At 41.8% G+C, this 15,276-nt stretch overlaps 1 protein-coding gene across 2 annotated transcripts in view; it reads left to right on the top strand.

Moving 5' to 3' along the window:
• Window positions 1-15,276, top strand: part of WDR64 (WD repeat domain 64) — a 137,715-nt gene that overhangs the window by 166 nt on the left and 122,273 nt on the right. For both annotated transcript variants that reach the window (XM_069545566.1, XM_069545565.1), the window contains exon 2: window positions 13,291-13,421. In XM_069545566.1, coding sequence (XP_069401667.1) covers window positions 13,291-13,421 — 131 coding nt within the window. The remainder of the gene's footprint in view (window positions 1-13,290; window positions 13,422-15,276) is intronic.

Below are 15,276 nucleotides of genomic sequence, written 5' to 3'. Positions count from 1 at the left end.
CAGTCCAGTTTGGTCTGTTGATTAGAACTGGGAATACTGTCAAACAGGAAGATGATAGAACTTAATAATTTACAAATTACTTTAATAAATATAATTTAATTACTTCTTGTAACAGGGAGAGGCAACATAGCTGAATAGCAAAGACATTGAATGGAAGGGTGGTGTACAGTTCTTCATCTGACTCTGCCCTTGAATAGCTAAGTGGACTTGAGGAAGCTCTTTCATTTCTCTGAATGTTCAGTTCAGTCACTCAGTCATGTCTGACTCTTTGTGACCCCATGAATTGCAGCATGCCAGGCCTCCCTGTCCATCACCAACTCCCGGATTTCACCCAAACTGTCCATTGAGTCAGTGATGCCATCCAGCCATCTCATCCTCGGTCGTCCCCTTCTCCTCCTGCCCCCAATCCCTCCCAGCATCAGAGTCTTTTCCAATGAGTCAACTCTTCACATGAGGTGGCCAAAGTACTGGAGTTTCAGCCTCAGAATCAGTCCTTCCAATGAACACCCAGGACTGGTCTCCTTTAGGATGAACTGGTTGGATCTCCTTGTAGTCCAAGGGACTCTCAAGAGTCTTCTCCAACACTACAGTTCAAAAGCATCAATTCTTCGGTGCTCAGCTTTCTTCACATCCAACTCTCACATCCAAACATGACCACTGGAAAAACCATAGCCTTGACCAGACGGACATTTGTGGGCAAAGTAATGTGTCTGCTTTTCAATATGCTCTCTAGGTTGGTCATAACTTACCTTCCAAGGAGTAAGCATCTTTTAATTTCATGGCTGCAGTCACCATCTGCAGTGATTTTGGAGCACCCCAAAATAAAGTCTGACACGGTTTCCACTGCTTCCCCATCTATTTCCCATGAAGTGATGGGAACAGATGCCATGATCTTCATTTTCTGAATGTTGAGCTTTAAGCCAACTTTTCCACTCTCCTCTTTCACTTTCATCAAGAGGCTTTTTAGCTCCTCTTCACATAAGGGTGGTGTCATCTGCACATCTGATGTTATTGATATTTCTCCTGGCAATCTTGATTCCAGCTTGTGCTTCTTCCAGCCCAGCGTTTCTCATGATGTACTCTGCATAGAAGTTAAATAAGCAGGGTGACAATATACAGCCTTGATGTACTCCTTTTCCTATTTGGAACCAGTCTGTTGTTCCATGTCCAGTTCTAACTGTTGCTTCCTGACCTGCATACAGGTTTCTTAAGAGGCAGGTCAGGTGGTCTGGTATTCCCAGTTAGCTCTCTCAAATGTAAAATCAGAGGGATGGGTTAAATGACTTCTAAGGTTTCTTATGTGGAATCTATCATTTGACGTCTTACTGGTTGCTCTGGGACTCTCAATAGGGCATTGCAGGCATGCTTAGTCACTCAGTTGTGTCCAATTCTTTGTTACCTCATGGACTGCAGACCGCCAGGCTCCTCTGTCCATGGAATTCTCCAGGAAAGAATACTGGCGTGGGTAGCCATTCTATTCTCCAGGGGACCTTCCTGACCCAGGGATCAAACCCAAGTTTCCTGTATTGCAGGCAGATTCTTTACCACTTGAGTGACTAGTGCATAGTGATCACTAGTAAGCCACATGAACTACCTGCCATCACTTTACTTAAGGGTATCACAAGATCATAAAGAATTTTCTAAGTAAGGCAAAGTTTCCTCACCATGATTCACCCTCTGGGCCTCTCCTCATGTCTCTAGGCTGGAATAATTTCAAGCATGCCAAGGTAAGCAGATGGTGGTGAGCAGTGATCTGCCAGGATTACTAGAATCAGATACCAACACAGAACTGAATGTATAGCTCCATGGTCAAGGTTGAAGGGGAGTGGTGTAGTGTGTAGCTTCAGATCATTGAGAATAGCAGTGAAGAGTAAGGCTTAATGGGGAGAAGGCAATGGCAAGCCACTCCAGTACTCTTGCTTGGAAAATCCCATGGACAGAGGACCCTGGTAGGCTGCAGTCCATGGGGTCGCTAAGAGTTGGGCATGACTGAGCAACTTCACTTTTACTTTTCAGTTTCATGCATTGGAGAAGGAAATGGCAACCCACTCCAGTGTTCTTGCCTGGAGAATCCCAGGGACGGAGAAGCCTGGTGGGCTGCCATCTGTGGGGTCGCACAGAGTCGGACACGACTGAAGTGACTTAGCAGCAGCAGCAGTAAGGCTTAATGATAGAGTAAAATTCTAACAGAACAAATCCTGCTGTTGTAAGGGAAGTAGTGGGGCCCACATGACTGCTAGAGGGTCAGCATGGCCAGCCTCTTAATATGCCAGGCTGGAGTAGGAAATGGCAACTCACTCCAGTATTTTTGTGTGGGAAATCCTATGGATAGAGGAGCCGGCTGGGCTACAGTCCTTGGGGTTGTAAAGAGAAGGACACAACTGAGTGACTGAACAACAATGAGAACAACATAGTGATAAACAAGTGAAAATGTTGACTTTGGGTGTTCAAACCCAAACCAGTATTATTGGAATAGCCTTGTTGACTTAAAAAAGATGCACAGCCTGAGAGATGCAAGTTAAATTTTATTGGGGGCAAAATGGGGACTGCAGTCTGGGAGACAGCACCTCAGATACCTCTGAGAGACTGCTCCAAGAGGTAGTGGGGGAAGGTCAACATATGAGATTTTGGTGAAATGGGAGTTCATGCAATCAAGCACTTATCTTACAAAAGATTTTCTGCTAGTCACAAGGAGCTGATGTCACCATTAAGGAATTTAGGATTTTTGTAGATAGGAGGAGAGTGCAAGGGTTGGGATCATTAAATCAGTTCCTGAAAATATCTAACTATCTAAAGACCTGTTCCACCAGTTTTCCTGGAGCTTGCGCTAAGTCGCTTCAGTCTTATCATATTCTTTGTGGCCCTATGGACTAAAGCCCATCAGACTCCTTTCCTCCAGGCAAGAACACTAGAGTGGGTTGCCATGCCCTCCTCCAGGAGATCTTTCCGACCCAGGGATCAAACCCAAGTCTCTTACAACTCCTGCATTGGGAAGTGGATTCTTTACCACTAGTGCTACCTAGGAACCCCTGCTCTCCACCCTGAACTCCCTTCGGGAAGTGTCAAAGGTCAGCTGCTACAGCAGCACAGATTTAATCCCAACAAAGGCAGATGGCAAATGCCCTTGGCAACTGCCAATTTGTAGTTGATAGTATTTAAAAATTTACAAATCATTTTAATAAATACAATTTAATTACTTCTCACAACAATTCTAAAAGGCAAATATTACTGTCATTGCTATTTTTGGTGTTGTGTTGCTAAGTCATGTCCAACTCTTTTGTGACCCCATGGATGTCTAGTCAAAGCTATGTTTTTTCCAGTAGTCATGTATGGATGTGAGAGTTGGACCATAAAGAAAGCTAAGTGCCAAAGTATTGATGCTTTTGAACTGTGGTGTTGAAGACTCTTGAAAGTCCCTTAGACAGCAAGGAGACCAAACTAGCCAATCCTAAAGGAAATTAGTCCTGAATTTTCATTGGAAGGACTGATGCTGAAGCTGAATCTCCAATACTCTGGCCACCTGATGTGAAGAGCTGACTCATATGAAAAGACCCTGATGCTGGGGAAGATTGAAGGTGGGAGGAGAAGGGGATGAAAGAGGATGAGATGGTTGGGTGACATCACCGACTCTATGGACATGAGTTCAAATAAACTCTGGGAGTTGGTGATGGCCAGGGAGGCCTGGCATGCTGCAGTCCATGGGTCGCAAAGAGTTGGACACAACTGAGCCACTGAACTGAACTGGACTCTAGTCTGCCAGGTTCCTTATTGCTATTAGCTCCATTTTATTTGTTAACAAATGACAGATATGTAAAAATCATCTGTTCAAGTCACTCAATTCCTAAGTGTTAGAGCTGACTCAGACCTTTTATTAATAGATATGCTTTTGTTAAATGATTGAGAACTTGCCTGGGTTTTCTAAACTACTCAATAAGCTTTCATCTTTCCTTAGTCCCCTTGTCAGTTTGTTTTAACTCTCTCTGTAACTGATTTTCCAAACCCTTGCACTTTTTCTGAGTCCTCAATAGGATCTCATCTTCTCTCAGTCAAGCTTTCAACATCATAAGTGAAAGCAAAGCCAAAAGATAAGAATTCCCTCAAACTCTCTTTCTTCCACTTTCAAATTACCTGAAGCAATACCTGTCCTTTCTTCCATGCCTCCTCCCCTCCAGAGCTGTTGCTACCTTGCTGCAACAACTGTAAAATCTTCCTTTCCCACTGGTTTTGTTCTCTAAAACTAAAATTATGATGACAGTCCTTACCTTGACTTTCTGTTCCTTTTTAAGCTTGTATGTTTTTCCTTTGCTTCTCTGCTAAATTTCCCCATAGTGTCACCACTTCGTTTTCAATCAAGTATGGCTTCCTTCATCACTTTGCTGAAAAATCCTCTTACCAAAGTATTCGATCACCTAATATGCCTGCCAAATTCAACAACTTGTTTATATTTTCCAGCTTACTTGGCCATTTCACTACATAAACAGTTAGCTGCTACTGCTTCTAGAAATTATCTTCTGTGTTACTCATTAACACCACTCTCCTCTTATTTTTTCCTCTTCTCATTCTTTCTTTGCCTCTTTTTTTCTTGAGCATTGCCTTCATTGTCTCTCAGTCTTATAGCGTAGACATCAACTACCTAGTCTTCTAAGCCAGGTGTCTTGGTATAAATTTTGACTCTTTATTTCACGGCATCTCACTCTTGGGTTATTATAACAGCTTCTTTATATAATGGTCTTCTTGCCAAGAGTGATTCCTTTCGGTATAGTTCTTCTGGGAGACTTTCCTTTAAAAATCTGTTTGGAATTTCCACATCCCTAGTATATTAGAGCACTCTTAAAATCCATATACATTATGGCATCGTCCCCTAACCTACTCCAGTTGTAGCTCCTTGGAATTGCCCTGCCTGCACCTTCTGTCTTAACATTAACTTCTCAGCATTTCCAAACCTGGCATACTGTTAACCGCTCTGATTTTGCACGTCATCCCATGTACATTTCCTCCCTTTTGGAGGGTCTATTAATACTTCCGTATTTTTCAAGATCCAAATCAAACATCACTTCTTTACAAAAACTTCCAAACTTTTCCTGAACAAAGCCATCCTTAGAAAATTTTATGCACTTTATTGCATCTCAAGGAATTACCTGCTAATCTTAACTTGTTGAAATTGATATATCTGCTGTATTTCTGCCCTTTCTTTCCAGCATTAAACTGTGAGTGCTTTGAAGACTTGGTAACCTCAGGGTTAGCCCAGAATCTGAATCCAGGAAGCACTCCTTAAATGTGTGCTAAACAAATAAAACTTGCTTAAATCGACATGCTTGCAATTACAAAGCCACACTGAAAATTTCTTTCTCTAGTATATATGTTTATCAGTTCAGTTCAGTTCAGTGGCTCAGTCATGTCTGACTCTGTGACCCCATGAATTGCAGCACGCCAGGCCTCCCTATCCATCACCAACTCCTGGAGTTCACTCAGACTCATGTCCATTGAGTCAGTGATGCCATCCAGCCATCTCATCCTCGGTCGTCCCCTTCTCCTCCTGCCCCCAATCCTTCCCAGCATCAGAGTCTTTTCCAATGAGTCAACTTTTGCATGAGGTGGACAAAGTATTGGAGTTTCAGCTTTAGCATCATTCCTTCCAAGGAAATCCCAGGGCTGATCTTCAGGATGGACTGGTTGGATCTCCTTGCAGTCCAAGGGACTCTCGAGAGTCTTCTCCAACACCACAGCTCAAAAGCATCAATTCTTTGGTGTTCAGCTTCCTTCACTGTCCAACTCTCGCATCCATACATGACCACTGGAAAGACCATAGCCTTGACTAAACGGACCATGTTGGCAAAGTAATGCCTCTGCTTTTGAATATGCTATCTAGGTTGGTCATAACTTTTCTTCCAAGGAGTAAGCGTCTTTTAATTTCATGGCTGCAGTCACCATCCATCTGCAGTGATTTTGGAGCCCAAAAAGATAAAGTCTGACACTGTTTCCACTGTTTCCCCATCTATTTCCCATGAACTGATGGGACCAGATGCCATGATCTTTATTTTCTGAATGTTGAGCTTTAAGCCAACTTTTTCACTCTCCTCTTTCACTTTCATCAAGAGGCTTTTTAGATCCTCTTCACTTTCTGCCATAAGCGTGGTATCATCTGCATATCTGAGGTTATTGACATTTCTCCCGGCAATTTTGATTCCAGCTTGTGCTTCTTGTAGCCCAGTGTTTCTCATGCCAAAGAATGCTCAAACTACCACACAATTGCACTCATCTCACACACTAGTAAAGTAATGCTCAAAATTCTCCAAGCCAGGCTTCAGCAATACGTGAACCATGAACTTCCAGTTGTTCAAGCTGGTTTTAGAAAAGGCAGAGGAACCAGAGATCAAATTGCCAGTATCCACTGGATCATGGAAAAAGCAAGAGAGTTCCAGAAAAACATCTATTTCTGCTTTATCGACTATGCCAAAGCCTTTGACTGTGTGGATCACAACAAACTGTGGAAAATTCTGAAAGAGATAGGAATACCAGACCACCTGACCTGCCTCTTGAGAAATCTGTATGCAGGTCAGGAAGCAAGAGTTAGAACTGGACATGGAACAACAGACTGGTTCCAAATAGGAAAAGGAGTACATTAAGGCTGTATGTTGTCACTGTGCTTATTTAACTTATATGTAGAGAACATCATGAAAAACGCTGGGCTGGAAGAAGCGCAAGCTGGAATCAAGATTGCCGGGAGAAATATCAATAACCTCAGATGTGCAGATGACACCACCCTTATGGCAGAAAGTGAAGAGGAGCTAAAAAGCCTATTGATGAAAGCGAAAGAGGAGAGTGAAAAAGTTGGCTTAAAGCTCAACATTCAGAAAACGAAGATCATGGCATCTGGTCCCATCACTTCATGGGAAATAGATAGGGAAACAGTGGAAACAGTGTCAGACTTTATTTTTTGGGGCTCCAAAATCACTGCAGATGGTGACTGCAGCCATGAAATTAAAAGACGCTTACTCCTTGGAAGAAAAGTTATGACCAACCTAGATAGTATATTCAAAAGCAGAGACATTACTTTGCCGACTAAGGTCTGTCTAGTCAAGGCTACTGTTTTTCCTGTGGTCATGTATGGATGTGAGAGTTGAACTGTGAAGAAGGCTGAGCACCGAAGAATTGATGCTTTTGAACTGTGGTGTTGGAGAAGACTCTTGAGAGTCCCTTGGACTGTAAGGAGATCCGACCAGTCCATTCTGAAGGAGATCAGCCCTGGGATTTCCTTGGAAGGAATGATGCTAAAGCTGAAACTCCAGTACTTTGGCCACCTGATGCGAAGAGTTGACTCATTGGAAAAGACTCTGATGCCGGGAGGGATAGGGGGCAGGAGGAGAAAGGGACGACCGAGGATGAGATGGCTGGATGGCATCACGGACTCGATGGACTTGAGTCTGGGTGAACTCCGGGAGTTGATGATGGACAGGGAGGCCTGGCGTGCTGCGATTCATGGGGTCGCAAAGAGTCAGACATGACTGAGCCACTGAACGGAAGGAACTGAACTGAACTGAAAGAAAGTGAAATCTCTTGCTCAGTCATGTCCGACTCTTTGTGACCTTGTGGACTGTAGCCCACCAGGCTCCTCAGTCCATGGGATTCTCCAGGCAAGAATACTGGAGTAGGTTGCCATTTCCTTCTTCAGGGGATCTTCCTGACTCAGGGATTGAACCCAGGTCTCCCACACTGCAGGCAGGCGCTTTAACCTCTGAGCCACCAGGGATGCCCTATATGCAGAGTGCATCATGGGAAACGCTGGGCTGGAAGAAGCACGAGCTGGAATCAAGATTGCCGGGAGAAATATCAATATATGTTTATATACACACACATATACGTATATATATATATATATATATATATATATATATATATTTATGTTTAGAGAGAGAACACATATCTTATAAACATATATATATACATTTTTATAGTACATTCTGTTATTACTGAAGTGCAATGTACTAGTGACTGTAGTTAATAGTTATATATGTATATGTATGTGTATTAGATTTGATCAAAACTAAGTACTGCTAGATAAATTACCTTTATGACTGGGACTAAACTAAAAGATTGAGAAGGGAGAAATGTAATCTGAATTTTGATCAGACTGCTAATACTGGCATACATTCATTTTTGTTGTTGTTGTTGTTGTTTAGTTGCTTAGTTGTGTCTGACTCTTTTGAGATACCATGGACTGTAGCCCACCAGGCCCCTCTGTCCGTTGGAATTCCAAGGCAAGAATACTGGAGTGGATTGTCATTTCCTTCTCTAGGTGATGTTTCCAACCCTGGAGATCGAACCTGTGTCTCCTCCATGGCAGGTGGATTCTTTACCAGTGAGCCACTTGGGAAGCCCCAAACCGGGTCTACCTCTCACCGTAGGCAAGATAGGCAAGAAGCTGAGAACTAGAGTGAATGTTTCTTAACGGCACCATTGTTTATCTCAAAAACTGTATCAAGTATATTGTAGGAGTTCATCTGTGCAATATTGCTCTTAAATCTTGTTGTTAATTACCCAATAGACTTAAAATCATCTGAGGAAAGAAAAGTCTTACATTCCTTATCCAGTGGCATTTAGAATAGACATCTATCTGTACTAGTTGGTATGCATTTAAAACAGCTAAGCTATTTGGATCTCTCATATGAATTTCAAACTTAATATTACCAAGATTGAATGGTTTATTTTTCTCAAGAAATATGACTCTTACTCGTTTGCCTCTGTATTGGTAAGTAGTACCAATATCTGTTCAGTTTTGAAATCAGAAACCTGAGTGTCATTCTAGAGCAAGGTTTCTCAACCTTAATACTGTTGACATTTGGGGCTTGATAATTCTTTGTTCTGTCTGTATGTGTATTCTATGTGTATGTGTGTGAGGCCAGGAATGGGGGCGGGCTATCTTGTGCCCTGCAGAATATTTAGTGGCATCTCTGGCTTCTACCCACCAGATGTCAGTAGCATCCTCATCCCTCATTGTAACAATCAAAAATGTCTGCTTACATTGCCAAATAGCCTATGAGAGGTAGGGCAAACTCTCCCAATAACAACCATTACTCTAGAATCCAGCCTGTCCTTCACTCACAAATTCTGTCCCCCAAACTTCCAAGCTCTTAGCAAGTCTTTGCAATTCTACTTCCAGCCATATCTCACCATCTCAGTGATCTCTCTTTGGTGCCTGTGTGTGTAGGTGTGTATGAGTTGCTCAGTCATGTCTGACTCTTTGCGACCCCATGGCCTGTAGCCCCCCAGGCTGTCATGGGTGGGATCTCCCGTGCTGGCTTCCAGCATCTGTCCATTGAATTCTGGACTGGATTCCAGGAGTTGGTATAGATCTTCCCTACTCAGGAATTGAACTCAGGTCTCCTGCATTGCAGGCAGATTATTTACCATCAGTGCCTATACCACTTATCATCCAGCTGAGGACACTTTCAAGAATGAAAGGGGTTGTTGTTAATAATTAAGTGGACAAAATAGGTGGGCTTCCCAGGTAGCTCAGTGGTAAAGAATCCACCTGCCAATACAGGAGATGTGAGTTCAATTCTTGGGTCAGGAAGATCCCCTGGAGGAGGAAATGGCAACTCACTCCAGTATGCTTGTCTGGGAAATCCCATGGACAGAGGAGCCTGGCAGTTCATGGGGTGGCAAAGAGTCAGACAGAATTGAGCAACTGAGCACACACTCACAGAGAAAAGAGGCATAAATGTATCTTCTTGACCTAAGCCTCCACATCTAAAATCTGAATCTCAAACTCCTCACTAACTTTATAGTTTTCATCCTTGTCTCCTCATAGCAACCAGGGTCTTTCAAACGCTCTAGTGATAGCTCACCATCATGCTTAGAATAAAATACAAACTTCTAACTCTAATTTGGCCCCCCTTCCTCTCTGATCTCACCTCATGATAACTTTCCCCAGTTCTCACTATACTTCATATCACTGGCCTTTAAAGAATGCACCAAGCTCTTTCCTGCCTTAGCATTCTTGTGTTTGTCAGCCTCTACCTAAGATGCTCTTCTCTAGCTTTAGCATATGTCTGACTCCTTTTGCTTATCAGGTCTCAGCTTTGTTGCTTTTTATCTGTCCTTAGAAAGGGATTCCCTCAGGTCCACCCTCACCCACCAGCACAGGACAATTCTGTTAATATCACATCTCCCTATTGATTTCCTTCTGAGCATTTATCTCACTTTCAACTTAGTGATTCTCACATTGTTACTAAGATATGACCTACTTACAGTAAAGCACAGAAAGCGTGCTGTTCTTAAGTGTATAACTCAATACATTTGGACATATGTACACATGCCTGTAGGTATCAACTAGATCAAGACAGAGAATATCTCTACCATTCCAGAATGTTCTCATGCCCTGTTACACAGATAACCACTAATCCAATGTCCATCTCTAGTAATTAGTCTTGCCTGTCACAGCCCATAAATATTTTGTTCACTTGATTTTCTGTTTATTCCATTAGAATATAAACTACCAGAAGAAGGGGTCTTGGCTACCTAGTTTTCCATTCTATGAGCACTGTCTAGCTCAGGTCTGACACATGAGTTGCATAATGTATATTTGTGTATAATTCCTTGTTGTCCTGTAACTCAATAGGTATGCCCTAGTGAATCACAAAATTTGTCAAAATCAACATTCAGTCAATGGTGTGGTTTGTCTACATGTGTGTTTACAGTGTCAAATAGTCAACAATTGTTCTTCATAATGATTGTAATTATTATGCCCATTTAATACATGGGAAAGTAGAAAGTCAGGAATATTAAGTTACTAGTATGGCTCACAAAAAATCAATAATTAACAAAGTTCAGTTCAGTTCAGTCGCTCAGTCGTGTCTGACTCTTTGCAACCCCATGAATCGCAGCACGCAAGGCCTCCCTGTCCATCACCAACTCCCAGAATCCACCCAAACTCATGTCTATTGAGTTGGTGATGACATCCAACCATCTCATCCTCTGTCATTCCCTTCTCCTCCTGCCCTCAATCTTTCCCAGCATCAGGGTCTTTTCCAATGAGTCAACTCTTCGCATGAGGTGGCCAAAGTATTGGAGTTTCAGCTTCAACATCAGTCCTATCAATGAACACCCAGGAGTGATCTCCTTTAGGATGGACTGGTTGGATCTCCTTGTAGTCCAAGGGACTCGCAAGAGTCTTCTCCAACACCACAAAAGCATCAGTTCTTTGGTGCTCAGCTTTCTTCACAGTCCAACTCTCACATCCATACATGACCACTGGAAAAGTCATAGCCTTGACTAGATGGACCTTTGTTGACAAAGTAATGTCTCTGCTTTTGAATATGCTCTCTAGGTTGGTATAACTACTTCCAAGGAGTAAGCGTCTTTTAATTTCATGGCTGCAATCACCATCTGCAGTGATTTTGGAGCCCCCCAAAATAAAGTCTGACACTGTTTCCCCATCTATTTCCCATGAAGTGATGGGACCGGATGCCATGATCATAATTTTCTGAATGTTGAGCTTTAAGCCAACTTTTTCACTCTCCTCTTTCACTTTCATCAAGAGGCTCTTTAGTTCTTCTTCACTTTCTGCCATAAGGGTGGTGTCATCTGCATATCTAAGGTTACTGATATTTTCCCAGCAATCTTGAATCCAACTTGTGCTTCATCCAGCCCAGTGTTTCTCATGATGTACTCTGCATAGAAGTTAAATAAGCAGGTGACAATATACAGCCTTGATGTACTCCTTTTCCTATTTGGAACCAGTCTGTTGTTCTATGTCCAGTTCTAACTGTTGCTTCCTGACCTGCATACAGTTAGAGTCCAGATTCTTTTTTTTTACTTTTTCTAGCACCCACTCCAGTACTCTTGCCTGGAGAATCCCAGGGATGGGGGAGCCTGGTTGGCTTCCATCTATGGGATTGCACAGAGTCGGACACGACTGAAGTGACTTAGCAGCAGCAGCAGCAGCAGCAGCATGTGGCAAGTTAGTGATAAAAATTCAGGAAAAGTCAGATGTTATCAAGACTTTGGGAAACTTGACATTAGTAGAAATTATTTCAAGGAGAGATATGTCAGAAGAGATAGTGAAAAACAGATTGGAGCCTTTCAACAATTACAGAACAACCGCAAATGTTAAAGAGAAAGAGGGAAGTTACACAAATAATGACAATAGAGACGAAGAACATTATTGAATAAGTTCTGCATGTAAAGGATTGGGATAAACTGTGAAAAATAATGCATTACAAGGGTGTAGGGGCAGGAGAATTCTGGTTCTTCAAGGAACCTGCAGGTAGGTTGTTACCACACCACTTCCAGTAACAGTCTCTTTGCTGAAACCTAAGAAGAGTAAGGGGCAAGTGAGGGCTCAGGATCTGTGGGAGTTCCACTGAAAGGTGGTATGGAGACCTGTCTTTCAGGTGTTGAATGAATTCACCTTTCTTTCCCTTAACATGTATCAGAACTTTATTATGAGCTGAACTCTCTCATCACATACTCCTGTTCCCATTCTTCTTTCTTTCACAGGAGCTCCCCCCACCCCCAGTAAGTTTCTTGCAATTCTGCATCTGTCTTGGGCTCTGCTTCTTAGAGAATCCAAAATGAAACACCCTCACTTTACATCATATATAAAAATATGCTGAGATGAACTAATGACATAATGAAAAAAATGATATAATTTTGGTGAGAAAACAAAACAAAACAAAACAAAACAAAAGAAGACATGCTCTTTGCTCACTTTTATCATCTACCCAATATTAGTTTGAGGAAATACTCCTGTTAGTAAAACTTATTCCTAATAGGAAAGAAGTAATTCACTTTCTTACCTTTGTATTCCTGAATAAGACTTCTAAAATAATTGAAATAAAGTCTATGGGGGAGATACTAAACACCAAAGTAAATTATTTCTTTCTGACTATGTAATATTCTAGCCAAGAACTTAGTTATGTTCCCATGGAAATATCTTTAAACTTTAGAAGTTTTTATAGGTTGAAATAAGGAAATAGATTGGGCTTCCCAGGTGGCTCAGTGGTAAAGAATCCACCTGCTAGTGCAGGAGACATGGGTTCAATCCTGGGTTGGGAAGATCCCCTGGAGGAGGGTGTGGCAACCCACTCCAGTATTCTTGCCTGGAGAATCCCCATGGACAGAGGAGCCTGGTGGGCTACAACCCATGGGATCACAAAGAGTCAGATATGACTGAGCAACTAAACCATCACCACCAGGAAATAAATTAGAAAATAGAAAAAGCAACTAAAAATGCAGTATAGTCCTTTGAATTTTCTGACAAAGTTCTTGTTCTTTGTTACAATGCAGACGCAGTTGATTATGACAAGTTTTACAAGATGGTACAGGAACTCTTTGGTCCAGAAGTTAAGAGTCAAGATGTGAAATGCTTTTATAGGAAGCTCTGCAACAACCCAGATGCATCTATAGACTGGTGTGAGGTATCCACTTTTCTTGTTTATAATATGAAATCCTGGTATTACTTTCCCTTGTTTAGCAAAAAAAAAAGTGTTAACCCCATAAGGGTTAACCACAGTGTGCCTGTGGCACGTTTCAATGCCTATATCCATTGAAGGCAAGGCACTGCCCATAATTAAAAGTGAGTAAGGCAGACAGGTGGGCTGCAGTCCACGGGGTCACTAAGAGTCGGACACAACTGAGCGTCTTCACTTTCACTTTTCACTTTCATGCATTGGAGAAGGAAATGGCAACCCACTCCAGTATTCTTGCCTGGAGAATCCCAGGGACGGGGGAGCCTGGTGGGCTGCCGTCCGTGGGGTCACACAGAGTCGGACACGACTGAAGCAACTTAGCAGCAGCAGCAGCAGAAGGCAGACAGAGTAAGGTTTTCATTACATTCTAAATGAGATATTCTTTTTCAGTAGTGTCAATGTATATAAATTTCAGTATATCCATATTTTTAAGAGAAGAATGAGGTTGACCAGCTCTTATGTTTCCCGAGACATTTTCTTATCAATCCAGTATTGACTCCTTAGATATCATTCTGTGTTATTGGAAGAATAAATGTGAGGAAGCATATTTGATTGCAAAGTAATCTGTGAACTATGGAAAAAGAGAGGGGAAATTCTTCACTCCTCATTTAAAACTCACAGAAGACTGCATTCTATTGATTTGTTTATAAATCTAAAAGGATTTGAGGTAACTTAGAATTGAAAAAATTGCACACAGAGTCATCAAAATGATCTCTTAAATTATTTGGCTGTCTCTGAAAAATCAGTAGATAAAGTAGAGAAACAAATAGCAAGGATTTAATGGATTTGACTATCACATTTAAGGAACTAGTAAATATGTGTATATAGAATTTTGCATCAAAGATTTAGAAGAGATATATCTTCTCAATTATATATGGGGCCATCACAAAATTGACTATGTGGAAAGCTAAAAGTAATATTTCAATTGATTCCAATTTGATAAAATTAGAAACCAATAGTAGATGATAGCTCAGATCCTCAAACAAATAAATTCATTAATTAATTTTGGGGAAAAAGTTGCAAACAAAAAAGTATTTCTATTAAGACTTTAAGGAACACAAAATTCCTGAACTGAAACCAAGAAAGAGCCTGCAGGACCTTCCCAGAAGGTCTGGGACAATATAGACTGCTCTGTGTCCCCGCTTGTTGTTGATTGGGAAAAGCAGTCTTAGAAATATACCATGAATCCCTAGGCTCTCCATGTAGAGCAAAGGACAGGCCCTAGCAGTTAACGTTTGGGGAAGTAAAGAATGAAGAAACGAAGACAGGAGAGTCAGGCAGGAGAGTTCCTATAACTTGAGCAGTATGGCTATAGCTTAAGGAGTTAAACATAACAAATCTATCACAAAGACCTCAGATTCTGTTTTAAAGACATAACCCTAAGTATGAAACATGTACCTAACTTTTGCAGATATTAAAACACCCACCAGGTTGACTGCAACTTTAACCAGAAGTTCACTGTATCAGTATGCCCCTGGCATGTAGCCCCCAGACTAGTTAGAACCAGAAACCTGAAAATGGAGATTCCAACACATCAGCTAATCAGGGAATTTGAGCTCAAGCTGATTTTGATTGTGAGCACAAGCTGATCACATACCCTGATTCTCTGCATCTGACTTATTTCACTTAGCATAATACTCTCAAGGTCCAGCATGTTAATGCAAACAACAGGATTTCCTTTGATCTAACCTAACAACTCAAACTCATGTTCATCAAATCAGTGATGCCATCGAACCATTTCATCCTCTGTCATCCCCTTCTCCTCCTGCCTGCAATCTTTCCCAGCATCAGGGTCTTTTCTAAG

The sequence above is a fragment of the Ovis canadensis genome, chromosome 12 (assembly GCF_042477335.2).
Source record: "Ovis canadensis isolate MfBH-ARS-UI-01 breed Bighorn chromosome 12, ARS-UI_OviCan_v2, whole genome shotgun sequence".
NCBI classification, from domain to species: Eukaryota; Metazoa; Chordata; class Mammalia; order Artiodactyla; family Bovidae; genus Ovis; species Ovis canadensis.
This window is presented reverse-complemented; position numbering and strand designations above follow the sequence as displayed.